The sequence below is a fragment of the Rattus norvegicus genome, chromosome 9, assembly GCF_036323735.1.
Source record: "Rattus norvegicus strain BN/NHsdMcwi chromosome 9, GRCr8, whole genome shotgun sequence".
Taxonomy (NCBI): Eukaryota; Metazoa; Chordata; class Mammalia; order Rodentia; family Muridae; genus Rattus; species Rattus norvegicus.
In genome coordinates, this window is record NC_086027.1 from 22,452,461 (window position 1) to 22,473,925 (window position 21,465).

Here is a 21,465-nt window from a genome sequence, read left to right on the forward strand (position 1 = left end):
TTGTGAGGTAGGGGAGAAGACCAGGGGTCACTCCGGGTGTCCGTCTCCCCATACGTCCTTGCCAGCTCTCCGCCTCCCCCCCCCCCCACTTTCTCCTACATTCCTGGGAAAGGAAATTGCCCTCACTCTCCTGTCTCCCCTGATTCCCAACACCCTGGGATTCCCAGTGTGTCCCCGAGCCAAGTTTGAAGGGGTGGACAGATAATTCTCAGGCTATGGACCCTGGTAAGGGGTTTAGATTTCTATTTCGCAGTAGTGGCCTAGGGGCTTCTGAAAGGCGGTGCCTGGTTCGGCCTGGCCTCGCCCCCGGGGCGGGCCTGGGGCGGGGCCTTTGGGGGCGGGGCCAGATTTCCTTTTTTTTCCACCGCTGTTACCGGTGAGAAGCGCAGAGGCTTGGGGCAGCCGAGCTGCAGCGAGGCCGCGGCGCTGGGGGCGAGCTGAGCGGCGGCAGCGGAGCTCTGTCGCGAGACGCAGCGACAAGGCAGACTATTCAACGGACTCATCAGCCAGGGAGTCTGTGCTCTGGGATTTGATATTCAAACCTCTTTTTTTTTTCTTAAACTGTATTGTTTTACGCTTTAATTTATTTTTGCTTCCTATTCCCCTCTTAAATCGTGCCAACGGTTTGGAGAGGTTGCTCCTTCACTCCCTCAAATTACTTCGGATTTTGGAAATCAGCAGAGGAAAGAGGTAGCAGGAGCTCCAGAGAGAAGTCAAGGAAGAGAGAGAGAGAGAGAGACCGGTCAGAGAGCGCGCTGGCGAGCGAACAGAGAGAGGGACAGGGGCAAAGTGACTGACCTGCTTTTGGGGGTGACCGCCAGAGCGCGGCGTGAGCCCTCCCCCTTGGGATCTTTCATCGGACCAGTCGCGCTGACGGACAGACAGACAGACACCGCCCCCAGCCCCAGCGCCCACCTCCTCGCCGGCGGGCAGCCGACGGTGGACGCGGCGGCGAGCCGCGAGCAGGAGCCGAAGCCCGCGCCCGGAGGCGGGGTGGAGGGGGTCGGGGCTCGCGGGATTGCACGGAAACTTTTCGTCCAACTTCTGGGCTCTTCTCTCTCCGGAGTAGCCGTGGTCTGCGCCGCAGGAGGCAAACCGATCGGAGCTGGGAGAAGTGCTAGCTCGGGCCTGGAGAAGCCGGGGCCCGAGAAGAGAGGGGAGAAAGAGAAGGAAGAGGAGAGGGGGCCGCAGTGGGCGCTCGGCTCTCGGGAGCCGGGCTCATGGACGGGTGAGGCGGCGGTGTGCGCAGACAGTGCTCCAGCCGCGCGCGCGCCCCAGGCCCCGGCCCGGGCCTCGGTTCCAGAAGGGAGAGGAGCCCGCCAAGGCGCGCAAGAGAGCGGGCTGCCTCGCAGTCCGAGCCGGAGAGGGAGCGCGAGCCGCGCCGGCCCCGGACGGGCCTCTGAAACCATGAACTTTCTGCTCTCTTGGGTGCACTGGACCCTGGCTTTACTGCTGTACCTCCACCATGCCAAGGTAAGCGGTCGTGCCCGCCTGGTGTCGCCGGGCCATGGCGAGCGCCTCTCCCGCTTGGGGACGTGCGTGCGTGCGAGCGCGCGCGTGGGGGGCTTCGTGCCCCACGCGGGTCCTTGGGCACCGGGCGCGAGGCGTCCCCCTCTGTCGTCGTACGTGGAGGGGGAGGGGGTGCGCGCTAGGTGGGAGGGCGCCAGGATAGTCTCGCCGCCCACGCGGGCCCTGCCCACCCACCAGAGTCACCGCACGTACGATCTGGGCCGAGCAGCGGAGGGCGGGAGCCAGAGGAGGAGGCTGAGGGGGCTGGGCTTGCGCCCGAGCTGGCGGCAGAAGTTTGCTCTGGGTCGCGGGTCCCGGGAGAACTGGAAGTCCGGGCAGAGGGGGCGGGAGTCCGGAGCCCAGCGGGCATGCCTGGGGGTGCTCGGACCTTGGACCGGGGGAGGGCAGAGATCGTGGAGGGGGCAGGGCGCCGGCGACCGAGGGGGCTTTGCTGTCACTGCCATTCGGTCTCTTCGGCCTTTGCAGTGAGTTTGGGGAAAGTTTTAGGATGGATTACTGCGGGGACCCTCTCCCACCCCTCTAGCTTGTTGGGCCACCTGCGCCGCGCCACCCCCTCCCGTCCCCGCTCGCGTCCCGCGCGGTGCCCGCCCTCCCCCGCCTGGCCGGGCGCGCGCGGCGCAGAGCCGATTACATCAGCCCGGGCCTGGCCGGCCTCGTGTTCCCGGAGCCGCGGCTGCTGGAGCCCGGAGACCCGGGCGACAAGCGGCGCCCCTCCCCCACCGGCCCTCCGCGAGGAAGGTGACCTCTGGAGGTATCCCCAGCTCCGGGACCGGGAGAAACTCCCATACCCCTTTCCTCCGTTCCCAACTTCTACCCGTGCCTTGCTCTAGGCAGAATTACCCGACGCCCCTTCCCCCTTTCCCCCATTTCCTGCCTGGTGTGCAGAAAAGCCCTTCCCACCCTTTTATATTTTCCTTTTCCTTGCGAAGACTCATCGGACCCTTCCTGGCCCCAGGGCCCAGGAAAAGGACGGTGACTGTCAGACGTGGGGGTGTTGGGGCCCACCCTCGGGTTCTTTGTGGAAACGCTGACCTAAGTTTTGAGTTGGTGAAGGTGTGCTTCCCTCTCCTCCTAGCAGCTCCAGTTAGCTGTGTTTCACCTTTTTTTTGGGGGGGGGGCGGTCAACGAAGGGTGGACTGACATCACCCTATTTCCCCCGTTTTGGAAACATGACTTGATATTTGCTAAGACAGGGGCAGCCTGGAACCAGCCCTTTCCTACTCCTTTGACAGGATCCCTTGTCAGTATCTCACACACACTTTGTCCTGGCAAAGCCTGATGCCCAGAGAGCAGGTGGTTTAACTCTGAACTTACCCACCCAATTTGCCTACTAAAGGGTCCTTTGATGCTCGTTTCCTCTAATTCTCAGCTATAGAGCCTTCTTGGAAAGGAGGCAGAAGGAAGGAGAAGGGCAGGTGTCCCTGCCACCATCCAGAGGTCCCCAGACCCTGGCACAAAGGCCTTGGTTCTGGGCCTTCATGTGGGGAGGAGGGCAGGAGTGCTTGGCCACAGTGTGACCTTCAGAGGCCCCCAGAGAAGGACACCTGGCCAGTCCCTGCCTAGAACCTCCCCATCTGGGAAGGGGTTCAAAGTTTCTGTTTCCTTTCTCCACTGGGGTCTAGACAGAGGAGGAAGGAGAATGTCATGAGGCTATTGAGGGGGTATTTGAGGGCCTGATGAAGTGCAGAATCCAGGACCAACCTGGGGCAGCTGCAGTGGGAGGCTATGTCTTGAGAAGGGCCACCTCTGACCTTGGCCCTGGTGGCAAGGCTGAGGGCCCTGGATGGATTGCTCTTAGGAAAAAGAGACAGAGACAGACCAAGGGTGGGAGTCTGTCCCTCTGGGGCAGTTGGAGGTCCAGGTTGGTGTGAAGCAGGTGGATGGGGAGTTGTAGCAACAGGAGACCCTCAGGAAGGCCAGGAGCCTTGGCTTGCTTGCCACGTCAGGGCCACAGGGCCTTCTTGGTGACCTTCAGAGGTTCTGGGGAGGGGAGAGAGGAACTGGTGGGGATGAGGAAGGTTGGAGGGCTCAGGGTGGGGCAAAGGACCCCCTGGCAGAACTGAGGAGAAAGCTTCCCTGGGTACATTTAAGCAAAGTGCCCTGCCCAGGTGAGAGGCTCCGGGATGTGGGAGTGGGAGGCTAGCCAGGCTTTGGAAGCTGCAATCGGGACCTGGGCAGACCTGGGACCTGGGGTGGGAGGAGAATGGGACTCTCCCTTCCTTAGGAGCTTCCTCCCAGCTTTTCACCCCTTGAGCAACCTGTGGGTATGCTGACTATTCCCCAGGCCTGGGAAGAGTTCAGATGGGGGAGGGTAGTTGGTGCCCTTCTGTCCTCTGCATCTCTCTTCGACTCGAGCTAACCCTGGTATTTGTCATGTCAGCAGGAGAAGGTCACCACGTTGTTTTTCTCGCCCCCAGTCTTTCCTTCCTGCCCCAGTCCAAATTTGTCCTATTTGACCTTAATGCTTACCCATGGCTTGGGACCAGGGAATCGAGGGCAATGGGAAAAGGGACAGGACAAGAACAGGACGGGGCTGGGGGCCTGGGTCAAGCAGGATTCTGGTATTTTCCTCCTACATTGTGAGCTCCCTCACACCTGGTTAGTCTTTAACTTTCACGGGCTCAGAATTGAAGCCATCCGGAGTAGTGGGTATGCTCTGGGCCCACAGGACCCCTACTGTTCCCCGTGTGACTCAGAAGACTTGGGGAGGGTGGGAGCTGGGGGTTGGGAGAGGAGGCAAAAAGAAATCTAGGGATTCAGTGGTGTCAGGCCTGGGACTCCTGTGGCTGGCCCTGTCCCTGACAACGCTCTTTACTCTTTGTTTTGTCCTCAGTGGTCCCAGGCTGCACCCACGACAGAAGGGGAGCAGAAAGCCCATGAAGGTGAGTCCTCATGCTTGTAATGGGTCCCTGTTGTCCCATTCCTCTTTCTCAGATGGGGGGTGGGGCGCAGGAATATGAGGGTCGAGATTGCACCGGTACTTTTGAGCTTAACCCTTGTGTTTCTTAAGGTGTCTCCTGTTGGGCTTTCTGCTAGAAACAGGACTTGTTGCTTTTTCTAATAGCTTTTCCAGTGACATCTTATCTGGAAAGCTTGCGGTGAGCACAGGCGAAGAGGAAGGCAGTGCTCGAGGTTTCCAGATGTTCTGGGAGGTGTCTCTTGTACCCGCTTCTCCCAGGGGAAGAGACATGTTCAGTGCCCTTGCTACATACCCACAGCTACCCGTGGGGGCTGTGACCCTTTCTGTGTGAGGCTGGGGACAGGATAGAAGGGTATCCTAATAGGACTCCTGAGTCCTGGCTTTGCATTTCTCTGAGTGTAACAGCTTCCATAGACTGCGTTTGGGTGCTGTGAGCTTCCCTGCAGGACCAGCAGAGGGCCGGCTATAGCTCTCAGGCGCCCCGCCCCCCTGCCCAACCCTGAGTCCGCCTGCCTTTTGTTCCAGTGTGGTTTGGAGTACCGGGATCCTCCCATCTCTCTGGGGACGCCCTGGCTCTCCCCAGCACTGAGTGTGGCCTCTGCTCCAGCCGGATGCCACTCCCCCAGTGTCCTTCCTCAGAGTAGGGAAGGCCCTGGGGTCTTCCTCCAGGCTTATTTCCCTGACCCAAATCCACTGTGGCTGCAGGAGCCAGCAGCCAAGGAAGGCTGGTGATGTCCAGCCGGTTTTGCCTCCTCCCCTCTTGGAGCCCTTTCTCTGGCCCAAGGCCTGGCTTTCTGCCACTCTCTGGCCCCGGCCACTGACAGGCCCCTACTTCCAAAGTGCTACCCACCCCCTTCTGCTTCCTAGTGGGCTCTGTGGTCTGGGAGAGGCAAGACAAACGGTCTTTGTTTGATGGAGAAGAGCTTGTCTGCCATAAATAAGGAAAACCACGAAAGCCCGATGCCGGAGTGTATGTGTGCACACGCCCGAAGCGGCAGCACTGCCTTGGGGGCAGGGGCCAGGCTCCCATGGGTACTGGCCAAGTCACTTCCTCCACCTCCTATGGACCTCGGGGACTCTAAGAAGTTTTTGGAAAGGATTCGCATCTTAGGTCTTTGTACACCAAGCTCCCACCTCCATTCATTCCTCGGTCACATCTCTCTGCTGCTTGCTCCTGTGTGGGGCCTCTAAGTAGCCTGAGCCACCTCTGGCTCAGCCAAGATGAAGGGTTAGTTTTTTGTTTTTTTGTTTTTTTTTAAAATTCTGGGTTAGTCATCTTCAATATAGACTTTCCTTGAAAAGAATTTTTCAGATCTGATCTCATGAACTCTTTTTTGGCTGTGTTTTATGTTAACTCTTTGGGGCCAGACAAGAATTCTTTGCTTGTCCAGATAGAAAAGAGAGCCCTTGAGCAAAGCCCAGGGGTGGCAGCTTAGGTTACCGCCACCCCTTTTCCTGTTTGACATCTGTGGCATTGTTCCACCTTTTCTTCCGTGCCCCCATTTCTTGCCAACCTACCCTAAACCTGGGTCCCCTCTTCTTTAACTTTCTGGGAAAAATAAAAAAAACTTTGAAGAGTAAAGGGAGGTTTGGCTGTGGCCCCAGGTTTGGGAGGGTGAGGGTGTGTAGTCTCTGGAGCGTGCACTTAAAATGCCTTTGGTGACATTCCAAACGTTGTCACCCGGAATGAGAAAAGAAGAGTTGTTTTGAGGGCTAGCAAAGGGTCAGCACCACCACCTTCCTGCTCCCTTAAGTGTCCTTAGAGGTCAGGCCAACCTGCTTCCAGAGAAAGGCCCAGAGACTGGAGGGACAGGCCCAAGGTCATACTGACTGCTAGTAGAACTTGGGCCTGTGTGAGCTTGTGTTCCTTCTCTCACTTCAGGGACTGGCTTCTGTGGGGTAGCCTTAGGGGTATGACCAGAAGTGGCAGGCCGAGCCACCATTTGGTGTCCCAGAGAAGTCTAGTGCCCGCCCCTTGGCCCTCAAGTGCCTCTTCCTGATCTCTTGTACCTCATAACTCTGCCTGGGAAAAGGTCTCTCCCCTGTCTTCCTCCAGGTCGGCTTCTAGAAATGCCTGGTACAGAGGCAGATCCTGTTCTTTCCATGATGCAAACAGTTTGCCCTCTTGGGCGGGGTTCTTAGTGCTGGCAGGACCTACATTGTGTGCCTGCCCACTGCCACCTGCTGATTTGTCTCAGGCAGAAGTCCGGGGAAGGGGGACTGGCGGGTGCCTCTTGAAGCGTCTGTGTTTGCGCAGGATGTAGGTATCAGAAGGCTTTGCCGTCACAGCTCGTTCTAATTGCGTCTTACCTGCCAAGTGGCCTTTGGGACAAATGGTGGCGTTTCTTTGAGCCTCCAGGTCCCCATTTATAAATGGGCTCCTTGTCGTGCTTAGGGGTAACCTGGGGAAGAGTACGCATATCCATAGCTGTCCTCAGTGTCCAGTATGTGTTTGAGTGGCTGTTGGCCTGGTTGCGGTATGGTCATAGCTCAGAGAGGAAAGCAGAAATCAGGGCACCCATGCTCAGGCTGTTCTGGTGCCACAGTCGGTAGGAACTTGCTGTTACAATGAGGAATGGAGTCGGGTGTGGCAGGCCACCTCCCCCGGACCCGGACCTGGAAATGAGGGAGGGGCTTCAGTTTGCTGGTTTTAGAAGCGCTTACCTGATACAGAAGCTGAGAGGAGTGGTCTTTCAAAGCTGGGTGGAGCTAGAAGCCGGTCATCCATCCTTTGCGTCACTAACTGGCTCCTGCGTCATCCCTCCCACACAGTGGTGAAGTTCATGGACGTCTACCAGCGCAGCTATTGCCGTCCAATTGAGACCCTGGTGGACATCTTCCAGGAGTACCCCGATGAGATAGAGTATATCTTCAAGCCGTCCTGTGTGCCCCTAATGCGGTGTGCGGGCTGCTGCAATGATGAAGCCCTGGAGTGCGTGCCCACGTCGGAGAGCAACGTCACTATGCAGGTGGGCACCTGTGGCACAGGGGACTGGGGGATCCAGGAGGACAGGGGGGTACAAGGAGGGCAGTAGAAGGTTGTCTGGGCCTCTGCCTTGGAAATTTTTTGGTAGGAGGAGCTAAATTGGGCTTGGGGGGTCAGGAGATGAGGTTGGGGGCGTTCTTTTCCACCTTGGGGAAGAAGACGCCTGCCTGCACTTCTGTACTTCTCTGCCGAAGCTCTCCACGATGCGACCATCTGCTTTCATGACCTTTGCTCCCTGGGCTCGACAGGGGGGCTGCTGCCTGCAACAAGTGTTGTTCTCTTTCTCCAGGAGAGCCCAAAGGCTCCCCCACTCCCCACTCGAGGGTTCTATTGGGATGAGGTAGCTTACGCAGAATTAAAAGCCTGGCTTGAGGTGCTACCTAGTGGGTGGATCTGGGCCCAGACGGGGTGGAGAGTGGGAGGGAAGCTCTTAGGTAGCTTTTAGGGGTCAGGGTGAAGCTTGGGAGGGGATGCAGGGGGGAGGGATGGGAATGGTAAGAATCCAGGACCTGAATTCCCAGCCTGGCCAACCCTTGCAGCCATGTCTGCTCTCCAGAAGAGCAAGTGCTCCTTAAGGCCAGCAGGGTTGGGGGAGCTGGGGTGACCTGAGGTTCTTTTCTGTTAGAGCCCTGGTCCCCCTACCTCCACCACCTAGCCCTGCTCAATAGAACCCCTGGGTGCTAAATGGCAGGAGCCCTGGGGTGACCCATAGGGGTATGGCTGGCTGGGTCACTAACCTCTGTGATCTACTTCCCTCTGCAGATCATGCGGATCAAACCTCACCAAAGCCAGCACATAGGAGAGATGAGCTTCCTGCAGCATAGCAGATGTGAATGCAGGTGAGGCCTGAGCTCCCCACTCAGGTAGCACACAGCCGATGTCTGCTCCAGAGCTGAGCATGTTACGTGTGTTAGCGCAGGCCCGCCTTCCAACTAGCTGTGCAAACTCGGCATGCTGCCGTTCCCCACCTCGAGAGAATGGACACAGCAATTCAGTGTAACCCCCAACCCCCACACACAGCATTGCAGGGCCCCACTTTGTTATTAGGCGAAAAGAATAAGATAGCATTGCTGAATCCGAAGCATCGTGTAAGATTAGTCCCAAATCGTTATCGCCGTTTTAACTCCTGTGTCTTGTTTTCTCCCCCTTTCTCTACCCATTGCAGACCAAAGAAAGATAGAACAAAGCCAGAAAAGTAAGTGACCACATGTTAACATCTCTTTCCCATTGTCTTGGTTCGGGGCTTTTGGCTTCCTCTCTTGGGTGCTCTGATGGCCTCAGTGGCATTGGGTGGACTGGTAGCATGGTGACCGAAGTGGGCTCATGGCTCTAGAGTGATGAAGATATGCAGCCTGAAGAAGATGCTGCCCTCCCGGGCTCGGGTCCCTCCTGGCCAGCACACAGTGTTTCAGTGTGGGTGGTGGAGGGTGCAGTGGACACTTGCACCCACAGCAGGGTGAGGGAGAAGGAGTAGGTGCCCTAGGGCAGTTTCTGTGTATCAGGGGATGTGGCCTGGGCTTTGTACGGTGGTGACTGTGGCCGTCCAGGTTTCTTAGGTCCCAGGAGATTTCCTGGTGTGTGTGTGTGTGTGTGTGTGTGTGTGTGTGTGTGTGTGTGTGTGTGTGTGTGCGTGCCTTCCTGTAGGAGTGTGGCAGGTAGCAGGGGGAGGAAAAGTGATGTGGTGGCCATCTCCTCAGGTTTCCTGTTGGTTGTTGTGGAAGGTCAGTTCAGGATGGGAGGGTGGCTGACATTGCTGGGGGATGACCTTGTAGTGAAGGAGCGACTGAGAGAGAGCACCCCAACCCCTCCTCCCTGCCCCCACCCCGTACCCCTTTCTGTCTGCCCTACCACTTGGTGGATATGACATTCTCATGCCTCTCCCTAAGTCCTCAGGTCCTACTACTACTGTATCTCCCAGAGCAAAGGGCCAGGCAGGTAGCCCTGCGTGGAGAGCTTTCTCCTTCCAGTGCTTTCTTCCAAGCAGGACAGACCTGCTTCTCCCCAGGTCCCTTCTTCCTGTCTCTTTCTCTGTGACAGGCAGGCCACCATATCTTTTCTGGGACTTGGCAGGTCTAGAGAATGCTGGTTCCCTGGAGGGTGGCAGGCTGTAGCTTGTCCCTCTCAGCTGTTCCCTAGATGTCTGCTTTGCCCATAGGGAGAATGGTAGGGCTCACCTGAGTTCGGAAGAGAGTCTAGCGGTAGGCTTTGACCTCTGGAGAGAAGAGCCCCTACCAAGTCCCCTGGTCCCCTAATCACATACCTTGGAGGCTATAGTACTGTTCCTCTTCCCCTGGCCCCCATCATCAGTGCTGGCTCTGACGACAGCCAGCCCCACTACCCATCCCAGATGACTGCTGGGTAGCTGGTGCCCCATCTCCTGCCCTGGCTTATATGCCATTTCTCAAGTAACTGTCCCCTCTCACCAAGGATACTGTGAGGCAGGAGCCCCACAGGGACTCCTATTATCGCACTTGGAAGTAAAGGCAGACATTCTGACGCGCAGCCCTCTTCTAACCCTTTCTCATTAAAGTCTGGCTTTGACTGTCTCTTGCCTCCTGACCTTCAGGGTCTAACTGTCCCGGCTTGCTGGACAATGATCTTGCCCTTATGGCTTTGCGTTCTGCCTGAGACCAGGGGCCACATGAGCCTAGAAGCTGTGCCTTTCACAGTTTCTGCTAATCACTCAAAGCCCTGCCTGAGGCTGGGACTGCCGCCCTACTGTGTGCAAAGTGAGAAGGAAGGTGCGTGCTGTCCCTGACCACCCGTGACTGAGATCTGACCCGGAGGCTGCTCCGGGGAGTGATAGGGTGGCTTTGGGTCTCCTGCTTCTGTCTTCTTCATTGCTCCTCTCTTCTCTTCCCTCTCGTTCTCTTCCTGTCTGTTTCTGTTTTTATATTTTCCAGAAAATCAGTTCGAGGAAAGGGAAAGGGTCAAAAACGAAAGCGCAAGAAATCCCGGTTTAAATCCTGGAGCGTGTACGTTGGTGCCGCTGCTGTCTAATTCCTTGGAGCCTTCCTGGCCTCCAGACAATCGCCTGCAGTTCCTCTAACCCTACCCCACCCCGCCCCACTCCCACCCACAGCTCCCGTCTGACTCTTGCCCTGCCTCAGTCTCTCTCTCTCTCTGTCACTCACCCCACTAATGGCACCAATGGGTAGATTTGGTGGTGGCATTGCTGGTCCAGGGTTGGGTTGGGGTGGCTGGAAGGTGAGTAGATCCTGAGCATTGAATTCAGGGAGGGGACTCTAGCTTGGCTGGGCACCGACTTTCTCTCACTCACTGGGCATTGGTGGCGGGGCCGTGGTTGGCATGGGCGCTGGGCATCGGGGCCCTCTCATCCAACTGGTTTCCACTGCTCTAGGCTCCTGCACATGTCTGGAGGGTAGGGGTGGTGTGGAGGGCAGTGTGGAATGAGTTAAGGGGTATACTGGTGGGAAGTGGATTGTGGTAGGCTGAAGATGATGACTGAGTAGGCCAGGTGGCAGCCCATTCTCGTCTGTTGGAGATGCTTTGACAGTGGACTTGAGGCTCCAGGAGGGGAAAGCCCTCTCTGTTCCAGTTTAACCAGGATCACCCATAGAGGTCTTCTATGGTGGCCTCTTCCTCTGCCTTTTGGCTCTGGTGAGCTCTGGAGGCCTGGCTGGTGGACAGTGCCTCTGGACTTGGCTTGCCTTCCACTGGCCCTCTCCCTTGGTGGAGGGTCTTGGCAGGGGCCCGTTTCCGGGCAGAAGGTACCCTGGTGGTCTCCTGGGCCACTTATCGTAGTCCCCAGCAGGTGAAGAGTCAAGGTGTGTTGTGGGTACAGCAGTAGTTGGGGCCCTGTGGCCCAAGATAGGCCCAGGTCTTTGTGGGACACAGCATCGTCCCTCACGGCAGCCTTTCCTCAAACCCCTGCATTCTGCCCGCCTGTGCCCTCTTCTTCCTGCAGGCACACGTCCTGCCAGCGCTGCGTCTCTCTGCCACTCTCTCTGTCTTCTGCTAGAGCGCTCGGATCTGTGGAAAGAGCCTGGGGGCCGAAGAGCTGGGTGGGGAAGCCGCCGCAGATGTGTCAGGGGTGTTGCATGGGATTTTCTCTCTCTCTCTGCTGACGCTCTAGCTTAGATGTCTTTCCTTTTGCCTTTTTGCAGTCACTGTGAGCCTTGTTCAGAGCGGAGAAAGCATTTGTTTGTCCAAGATCCGCAGACGTGTAAATGTTCCTGCAAAAACACAGACTCGCGTTGCAAGGCGAGGCAGCTTGAGTTAAACGAACGTACTTGCAGGTTGGTTTCCAGAGGGCAAGCAAGAGTCAGAGAGGGGCATCACAGACACGGGAGAGAGAGAGAGAGAGAGAGAGAGAGAGAGAGAGAAAGAGTGACAGAGAGAGCACACTTGTGAGGGGCCAACTGCTTGTTCAGCCTCTAGCTGCCTGCATGGTGACTGCTACCTTCTCTACTGCTGGGGCTGTGCGGGGCCTCTGGCTCCATTCTGGCCCAGTGAGCCTGCTCTGAGGTGGCCCTGGTTGCCTGAGTGGGTAGGCTGCTGTGATTTAATGTGATGGTGTGGACGCAAGCTGTGTGTTGTGTCCTGTGGTCCTGCTGCTTACGGAAGCTGATGTTGGTGGTGCTGACGTTGTTAATTCTATCTTTGGTGCAAGTGCTAAAACCTCAGATCCCTTCCAGGTATGGAGTGGTGTCTAACAGTGTTCCCTGGTTGCACCTTTGCCCCCGGAGAGCCTGCACAGCTGGGCCTCTCACCCCTCTATATTTTTCCTGGGCTTGAAGCTTTATCTCCTGCTGTCTGTCCCCTTAAGACTATGGCTTCTTGAAGATAGGCTGTCTCCCTCACACTGGAGCTCTGTGAGGACGAGTCATGTCCACCTCAGACCGGGGTCCACTTTAGACTGAAAGAGAGGGGTCTGGTGTTGGTTTGAGTTGGGAAATTCTTTTCTACACACATCCGAGGACATTAAATAGCTTATCCTACCTCAGTCAGGGCAAGGGTGACAGTCCTGAACTGCCGACACATTTTAAATGCTTCCAGCATGGTTTCAGGAAAAGAGCCAGACCTATTCTTCCTGATGGGACTCCATGAACACCTGAATCCTGGGCCTGATTCATAAACTGTTGGGGTCCCCAGGTGTCTGTACTCACGTCTTTTGTCCATGTGGACTTAGGAAGTGTCAAGCTCACAAGTAGACATTGTGTACGGCCACGTTCACCGGGGAGTGCAAGAGCACAGGGCTGGTGACTGGCAGTCACAGGCTTGTTTATACCGGTACGTCCTGTCCTAAGGGTGAGCATCACCCAGGGAGGGAAGACTTTTAAGGGATGGCCAACAGAGGGCCAGGCTTCCAGGTAGTACAAGGATTCTTTGGCACGTGTCTCCTCTACACTTGCATTCCTGTGTCTTGAGGGTGCTCAGAAGATACCAGAGACCTAGCAGGTCTCTCTTTCTGGCTCTGTGGTTGCTGGTATGGAGGTGTTCCTGTGAGACTGTATCAGAACAATGGGTCCTTTAGTGCTGGGGTGGGACTCTTCCCAGCCACGGAGCTGGGTGAATGGGGCTCAGCTCACTGGAGGATTTTAAGGAAGAGAAAAAGCCCTTGGTATTGTAGGGTCTCCACAGTAAGCTCGGAGCTAACGGAAGTCACCTGACTTCCAGAGATCCAACTCCCGTCCACTACTGCCTGTGTCTGGGAATCAAGTTAACAAGACTCGGTTAGGACCTGTGTTTTCAGGCTGGCCTCAGAGTAACCAGCCAGGGGCAGGAGTAAGAGGAGAAAGTCCTCGGGGATCCATTCTGCTTCAACAGGAGGGACAAAGCCACTGAGTTGTCCGTCCTCGGCCTAAGGTTAGGCATCATGTGGTAAAGGGCAGGTGTAGCCACCGCAGTTCAAGGTAGAGACTAAGGCTGAGAGAGGTCTGGGGAGCATAGATGTTCTCCGACCTTTCAGGAGCTCCTGTGTCCTCCCTTGGGCAGAACACATCCCCAAGGCAATCCTTTGCCACTGGCCTAACTCAAGGTACCTTTCCCATCCCCTAAACCCAGCCCTAGAGCCCAAACTGAGAATCCTTCTGCAGGGACCCTCTCTCAGCTAACGACATCTAACCTTGTCATCCGTGTGCTGTGGAATGTCACTCGGGGGCTGCCTTTGGTCATCGCTCCTTTGTCGCTCTTGTATTTCCGTGTCTGTCTTGTCTTCCCGAGTTTGCCATCTTTAGAAGGCAGGGCTTGGTCTCTCTCTCTCTCTCCCCACTGGGACTCTGTCTCACCTGCACCTTTGGGAACTCAGTTCCCGTGGCGCCAGCCCACAGTAGGGACCCATGGGCTCCCAGGCCTGGGGAGGCTGCTTGCCTCATCGCCAGGCTCCTGTGGCCCTAACCCCCGCCTCTTTTTGCCATTTGCCACAGATGTGACAAGCCAAGGCGGTGAGCCAGGCTGCAGGAAGGAGCCTCCCTCAGGGTTTCGGGAACTAGACCTCTCACCGGAAAGACCGATTAACCATGTCACCACCACACCACCATCGTCACCGTCGACAGAACAGTCCTTAATCCAGAAAGCCTGACATGAAGGGAGAGGAGACTCTTCGAGGAGCACTTTGGGTCCGGAGGGCGAGACTCCGGCAGACGCATTCCCGGGCAGGTGACCAAGCACGGTGGTCCCTCGTGGAACTGGATTCGCCATTTTCTTATATTTGCTGCTAAATCGCCAAGCCCGGAAGATTAGGGAGTTTTGTTTCTGGGATTCCTGTAGACACACCCACCCACATACACACACATATATATATATATATTATATATATAAATAAATATATATGTTTTATATATAAAATATATATATATTCTTTTTTTTTTTAAATTAACTCTGCTAATGTTATTGGTGTCTTCACTGGATATGTTTGACTGCTGTGGACTTGAGTTGGGAGGAGGATGTCCTCACTTGGATCCCGACAGGGAAGACAATGGGATGAAAGACTCCGGTGTGGTCTTTCGTCCTTCTTAGAGAGGCCGAAGTCTGTTTGCCTGCCAGGGAGCACGCAAGGCCAGGGCACGGGGGCACGTTGGCTCACTTCCAGAAACACGACAAACCCATCCCTGGCCCTGAGTCAAGAGGACAGAGAGACAGATGACAGATAAAGAGATAAAGATTCTGGTTCCGACCAGACGTTTTTGGGGAGCCTCAGGACATGGCACTATTGTGGATCCCCACTAGATTCTGCAAGAGCACCCTGCCCCTCTGGGCACTGCCTGGAAGAATCAGGAGCCTGGCCATCAAGCTCTCTCCTCCACTTCTGAGGAGCCTAGGAGGCCTCCCACAGGGGTCCTGGCAAAGAGAAGACACAGTGGTGGAAGAAGAGGCCTGGTAATGGCTCCTCCTCCTCCTCCTGGGAACCCCTCGTCCTCTCCCTACCCCACTTCCTGGGTATAGCTCAGGAGGACCTTGTGTGATCAGACCATTGAAACCACTAATTCTGTCCCCAGGAGACTTGGCTGTGTGTGTGAGTGGCTTACCCTTCCCCATTTTCCCTTCCCAAGGTACAGAGCAATGGGGCAGGACCCGCAAGCCCCTCATGGAGGCAGAGAAAAGAGAAAGTGTTTTATATACGGTACTTATTTAATAGCCCTTTTTAATTAGAAATTAAAACAGTTAATTTAATTAAAGAGTAGGGTTTTTTTCAGTATTCTTGGTTAATATTTAATTTCAACTATTTATGAGGATGCATCTCTTGCTCTTTCTTATTTGTACTGTTTTTTTTTGTTTTGTTTTTCTGTGTGTGTGTGTGTATGAAATCTGTGTTTCCAATCTCTCTCTCCCAGATCGGTGACAGTCACTAGCTTGTCCTGAGAAGATATTTAATTTTGCTAACACTCAGCTCTGCCCTCCCCTGTCCCCACCACACATTCCTTTGAAATAAGGTTTCAATATACATTTACATACTATATATATATTTGGCAACTTGTGTTTGTATATAAATATATATATATATATATGTTTATGTATATATGTGATTCTGATAAAATAGACATTGCTATTCTGTTTTTTATATGTAAAAACAAAACGAGAAAAAATAGAGAATTCTACATACTAAATCTCTCTCCTTTTTTAATTTTAATATTTGTTATCATTTATTTATTGGTGCTACTGTTTATCCGTAATAATTGTGGGGGAAAAGATATTAACATCACGTCTTTGTCTCTAGAGCAGTTTTCCGAGATATTCCGTAGTACATATTTATTTTTAAACAGCAACAAAGAAATACAGATATATCTTAAGAAAAAAAAAGCATTTTGTATTAAAGAATTGAATTCTGATCTCAAAGCTCTCCCTGGTCTCTCCTTCTCTATTGGGTCCTCCTGTCCACTTTCCCTCCTCTTTTGGGGTACATGGTGTTTGTCTTAGGTTTGAGAAAGCAGTCCTCGGTGTAGGATATGGGGTGACCCATCCATTCCTGGTTCACTATGAAGAGTTGGTGCTCTAGGGATGGGCAGAGGGGAGATGGCTCCTTAGCCAAGGGTCCTCACACTACACAGCACTCATCTAGGTCCCTGTTCCTTGTCAGACAAGGATAGGGCCACATCTCCAGGTGCTAACTAGAGATCAGAGAGAGCTGTTGGCTGTAGCTGGTCAGGAGAGGGAAAGTTGGTACTGCAGTGGGGTGGCGGCAGGGGGTGGGTGGGGGACTGTGAGCCCAGAGTGCAGTTTACTTCTGAGCACTGAGTGGAGGAGTCCGATAACAAGAGTCTTGTTGCTACCAGTGGAATTTCACTTTCCTTTGTGCAAGCCTTTCTGTCCTGTTCTTGTCCCAGGCCTTGCGAACCCTGCTTGGATCTTTGACACAATAGCATCGTGTCCAATCTGCTTCTAAAATCTTACTCCTCCTGCTTACAAAGGACTGGGGAAAGACTGGGCTGGCGAGAATGGAACATCCTAGGGTTCTATTACCTGTAGGATATGCCACCCCTGAGAGCAGGGGAGGGAGACAGAGGTTTAGTCCCACAAGTAGGAAAATGCTTTGGCCTTGCCAGGGGCTTCTGGCTTGAACTGGAGGATCACGGTACACATGGTATCTCATGATGTGGCCTGCAGACCATGTCTTAAAGCTTGGAGATGGGAGTCGGGGGATATCCAACCCTAGGCTGAAGGGTTGAACAAGGGCCTGGATCTGGTACTCTTAGCAGGGAGTGGAGGTTGGGAAGATTCTGAGCGTGATAAGGTGACGTGGGAGAGTGTCAGTGTGGCCACAGGGCATGCACGTTCGGGAGGAGGACTGGAGACAAGGTTCTGCCTTCTGGAAGCTTCAGCTTGGTGCCCGCTCTTTCCCAATCACTTACCCAACTTGGGTTTGTGTCTGCAGAAGGCCCAGTGAGGTAGGTTATCCCTTGGAACTGGCCTCCCTTTGGCTGGTGTTCACACAGTAGCCAGACTGAGTTGGTAAAGGCAGAGCTGAGCCCTAGTCCTTTTTGGCTTTAGAGACTCCATTTTACCCAGAGTAAAAGCCCTGCACCGTCCAGTTGCCCGTGCTTACCATAGCTCATCAGATTCTAACTCATATCGGACATACGGTTTCCATCACACGGTTTCAGATTTTTCTCTTGGGGCCTTTGCACAGGCTGTGCCCCTGCTTGGCACACCCATCCCACCATCCCACCTAGGATAGGTTTGGCTTTCAAGTCTTGTTCCCTTTCCAGTGAGGCTTCTCTTGACCACGATACATAAAACCAACCCGGCTGTGCCTTTGGACTCTTCCCTTTTTGTGTGGAGTGTATGCGCACAGGCATGTGTGCACAGGCATGAGGAAGCCAGCAGCCCATGTTAGATATCTTCCTCAATTGCTCTCTGCTGTAGTTCTGAGACAGAACTACACTGGTTTGGCTAGACTGTCTGGCCAGTGAGCCCCAGGGTCACCTGTGTTCCCCTTCACAGCACTGGGATTACAGGTCTATGTCTCTGTGCCTGGCTTTTTTAATGTGCTGGGGACCTAAGCTTAGGGCCTTGAACTTGTACCGCAAGCTTTATTTATTGAGCCATCTCCCCCCTACCTCCTCTTTTTAATCCAAGATCTCACTATGTAACTGTCCTAGAACTCAGTCTCTAGACCAGGCTGGTCTTGAACTCACAGAGATCAGCCTGCCTCTGCTTCCTGAGTGCTGGGATTAAAGGCGTGAGCCACCAAGCTCAGCTCCCTTCCTCCTTTCCAGGACGCCCTTTTCAGCTCTCTTCTTGCTTAGTCAGCCACAGTGTCAGCCAATAGAACTAGCAGGTGGGCCACGTGTCATTTGCTTGTTGGTTTGATCTGGTTCTGGGGAATCAAACCCAGAACTTCACAAGTGCTAAGAATAAGCCACGCTCTCAGGCCGTCTGCCTTAAAATTCTCTAGAAGCCAGATTTGAGAAAGAAACAGGTAAAATTCACATGTGAAATTCATACTCATGTTTTATTTATCCCCACGAATGTGAAATGTCATAGTTAAAATGGAAATTATTAGTGAGAAATTATTGGGGCTATCATTTTTTTTTTTGAGACAAGGTCACCGTGTCACTCCAGTTAGCCTAGAACTCACTCTGTAGACCAAGCTAGATGTGAACTCACAGAGATCTGCCTGCCTCTGCCTTCTGAGTGGTGGGATCAAAGGCTTGTGGTACCACACTTGGCCCTGGTACATATTTTGTTGTTGATGTGTTTTTGTTTTATTTATTTATTTATTTATTTATTTATTTATTTATTTATTTATTTATGCATGCCGTTTTTTCGATTCAGGGTCTGATATGTAGCTTTGGCTGTCCTGAAACTCACTATGTAGACCAGGCTGGGCCTTAAACTCATAACGATCCATCTACCTCTTGTCTCCCAAGCACTGGATTAAAGATGTGGACCACCATGCCTGGCTGCCCCAGTATGTATTTCATCTTAAAAGCTTAATATACATACATACCTAGGTCAGGACTACCATTTTGGACTGTGTAGTTCTAAAACTTCTCTTATCTTTGCCGACAATACATACACACACACACAGACACACACAGACACACAACACCCACACAACACACACACACACACACAGACACACACACAACACACACACAGACACACAGACACACACACAGACACACAGTCACACACACAGACACACACAGACACACAACACCCACACAACACACACACACAGACACACACACACAACACACACACACAGACACACACAGACACACACACACAGACACACACAGACACACACACACAGACACACACACACACACAGACACACACAGACACACACACAGACACACACACAAGACTGTGGCAGTGGGATGTCTGTAGAATGCCAGGAGAGGTCGTTGGGGACTGGCTGGATAGGTGGGGGTCTGGTCAGGGCAGTAGGGGCTGGAAGCGATGGCCTCTTCTGCCATATTGTCTCCTTTAACCTCCCTAGCAGTGGAGCTTGTTACTATCACTTAGCAGAGGAGAGGCTAGGGGCCTAGAGAAGGTAAATAGTTTGCCTGAAGTTTTACACAGCCTGTAAACAGCCTGGTGAGAATTTAAGCCAGCTTTCTTGACTCCAATTCGAGTGGTCTTCCCACCCTGCTGCCGACAGCTGCCCCAGGCTAGGGCAGGACACCAACAAATAAAAGCAAATTGTCTAGACTGAATACAAACAGGCCTAAGAAAAGTGGGACACTGGGAGGATGTAGAGGTGGCCAAACCCAGGGTCGAAATCCAACTTCCCTATGCACGGTAAGGCAACGTCTCCAGGGGCTGGTGCTCGTCTGTCTGTCGAAGAAGATCGGAAACCTAAGCACACGAGAGGTTGCAACATGCGGCCTTGGACAAGAGGAACGGTCTTGAAACTGAAGATGGAGAAAATAAAATGTTCTCTCCCGACCGTATGTGCAGGATCCCGTGGGGCCCTCAGAAGACCTGATCAAGGCTGAGACCTACCCTACCCTGAACTCTGTCTCTACACTTTCTTCTTTTGTCAGGAAACGTTCTAACTCAGTCATGGCTCACAAAAGTCTTCAGGCTCTAAAGCTTAGCGTCAGTGGTTCTCAACCTTCCTGATACTGCGGCCCTTTTAATACAGTTCCTCACGTTGTGGTGACCCCCAACCATACAATTATTTCATTGCTGCTTCCTATCTGCAGTTTTCCTACAGTTACGAATCATAATGTTACGTAAATATATCTGATATGCAGGATATCTGATATGGGACCGCAAGGGGGTCGTGACCCCCACCCGCAGGTTGAGGGCCACTGGTTTAGAGTCAAGGAGCCAATGGGTCCACTCATTTTCTTCCCACAGCTTCTCCAGTGAGATGGGTGGCTGACTCCAGCAGAAACAGGTGACCTTGGGCACACATTGCCTGTGAGGACTGTCACGGTGACATTATCTAGAATTCTTCCTTTCCCTTCATGTGTGTCTCCTCCCAGCACCAGCCAGTCAACCTCGTCCCTTCCATCCGAGCTGCTTTCAGGCTTTTCTTTGGTGACGTGAATATAAGGGAATACAATTCCCTGCCAGGAGACAGGAGAGGGAGAAGAAAGGGGAGAAGGGGTCACACAGGAGAGGGAGAAGAAAGGGGAGAAGGGGTCACACAGGAGAGGGAGAAGAAAGGGGAGAAGGGGTCACAAGCCTCTAGAGCTCTTACCTCCCCAAGCAGAGGACCCAGACATGCAAATGAACTCACTGGGATTCTGTAGTCACAGGGAACCACTCTAGCAAAGCTGTCTTCACCCCAAAATACAGTGGTGAGCTAAGTGTGGGGGCTGCGGGGAGCATGGAGCATTGCCCACATTTCTTGAATGAGGGGTGTAACGGTTCTAGTGACATCTATCCAAGAGGACGTGGGTCTGTCTCACCTACAGGGGAATGCAAGACAGAGACAGTTTGGGGGAGGATGGATATTGGGGGGTGGGGACAGAAGTGATTCTGAAAGGGATTGAATTGAGACCGAGGGAGAGCATCTTTGGGTGCAAAGCTGGATCTATCCCCAGGATGGAAGGTCTGAGTTCAAAGAGCTCTCTCTCTCTCCCTCCCTCCTTCCCTCCCCCCTCTTCCTTTCTTTCCTTCTATCCTTCTTTCCTTTTATCTATCTATCTATCATCTATCTATTTATCTATCTATCTATTCTTCTCTTAAGTATTATGTCCCTCCTCTCATCTCCCCTCTCTCCCGATCACCCCTCCTCCATTTCCCTTCAGGACAGAGCAGGCTTCCCAGGGATTTCAACCAAACACGGCCCAGCAAGTTACAACATGACTAGGCACAAACCCTCATATCAAGTTTGGAAGAGGCAATCCAGTAAGAGGAAAAGGGTCCCTGAAACAGGCAACAGTCAGACACCCCCACTCCTGTTAGGAGTTCCACAATCATAAAGTATGCACGGAGGGTCTAGCTCAGACCCATACAAGCTCCCTGACAGTTGCTTTGGATGTGAAGACTTTCAGATTTGGAGAGTTGGTCTGTTTGTGAGGGGAGGTTCCCTGACGAAAGTGGGGCAAGCTCCTTGTCCGCCAGATGCTCCTGGTCTCACAGAGCTGCTTGTCTGAGAGAGGAGAAATAGCCACCATCAGACACTTTAAAATGAAAACGAAAGGTTTGGGTATGTGATTCTGTGGTAGAGCACTTACATAACCTGTGCTCAGTTCTGGATTCCATCCCCGCCACTGCAGAAAGGAATAAACAAAAAAGATACAATTTGCATGTGGGAGCAGGTCTACGTGAGTTCAAGGCCAGCCTGGTCTACATACTGAGTTCCAGGATAGCCAGAGCTTTTTAGAGAGACCTTGTCTCAAGACAGACAGACAGACAGACAGATGATAGATAGATAGATAGATAGATAGATAGATAGATAGATAGATAGATAGATACAAAGAAAAAGAGAGAAAAAGAAGAGATACAAGTTGGTCAGAGAAAGTGAGAAAGTACCACTTGGCCTCCATGTGGCCTCTGTGGAAGGCCTTGGGTGTTGATGCATGTCCGGGTGCCAAGGGTGCCCTTCCAGAGCCTTCAGCCCCATCCTCCTGTCTCTCCCACATTCACAGTCCCCATGGGG

General features: G+C 53.4%; 1 protein-coding gene across 14 annotated transcripts; it reads left to right on the forward strand.

Moving 5' to 3' along the window:
* Positions 1–393: 393 nt before the first annotated feature.
* Positions 394–15,734, forward strand: Vegfa (vascular endothelial growth factor A). Of its 14 annotated transcripts, none has more exons than NM_031836.3 (8): positions 394–1,473; positions 4,364–4,412; positions 7,223–7,419; positions 8,199–8,275; positions 8,602–8,631; positions 10,340–10,411; positions 11,564–11,695; positions 13,826–15,734. In NM_031836.3, exons 1-8 carry the CDS (start codon positions 871–873, stop codon positions 13,845–13,847), a joined length of 1,182 nt encoding a protein of 393 aa, NP_114024.2. In that variant the 5' UTR covers positions 394–870; the 3' UTR covers positions 13,848–15,734. The 14 variants fall into 9 exon arrangements, 13 of the variants coding, with proteins under 13 accessions (NP_114024.2, NP_001274036.1, NP_001274040.1 ...); NM_001110333.2 differs by lacking the exon at positions 10,340–10,411; NM_001287111.1 differs by lacking the exon at positions 11,564–11,695.
* The last annotated feature ends 5,731 nt before the right edge of the window (positions 15,735–21,465 follow it).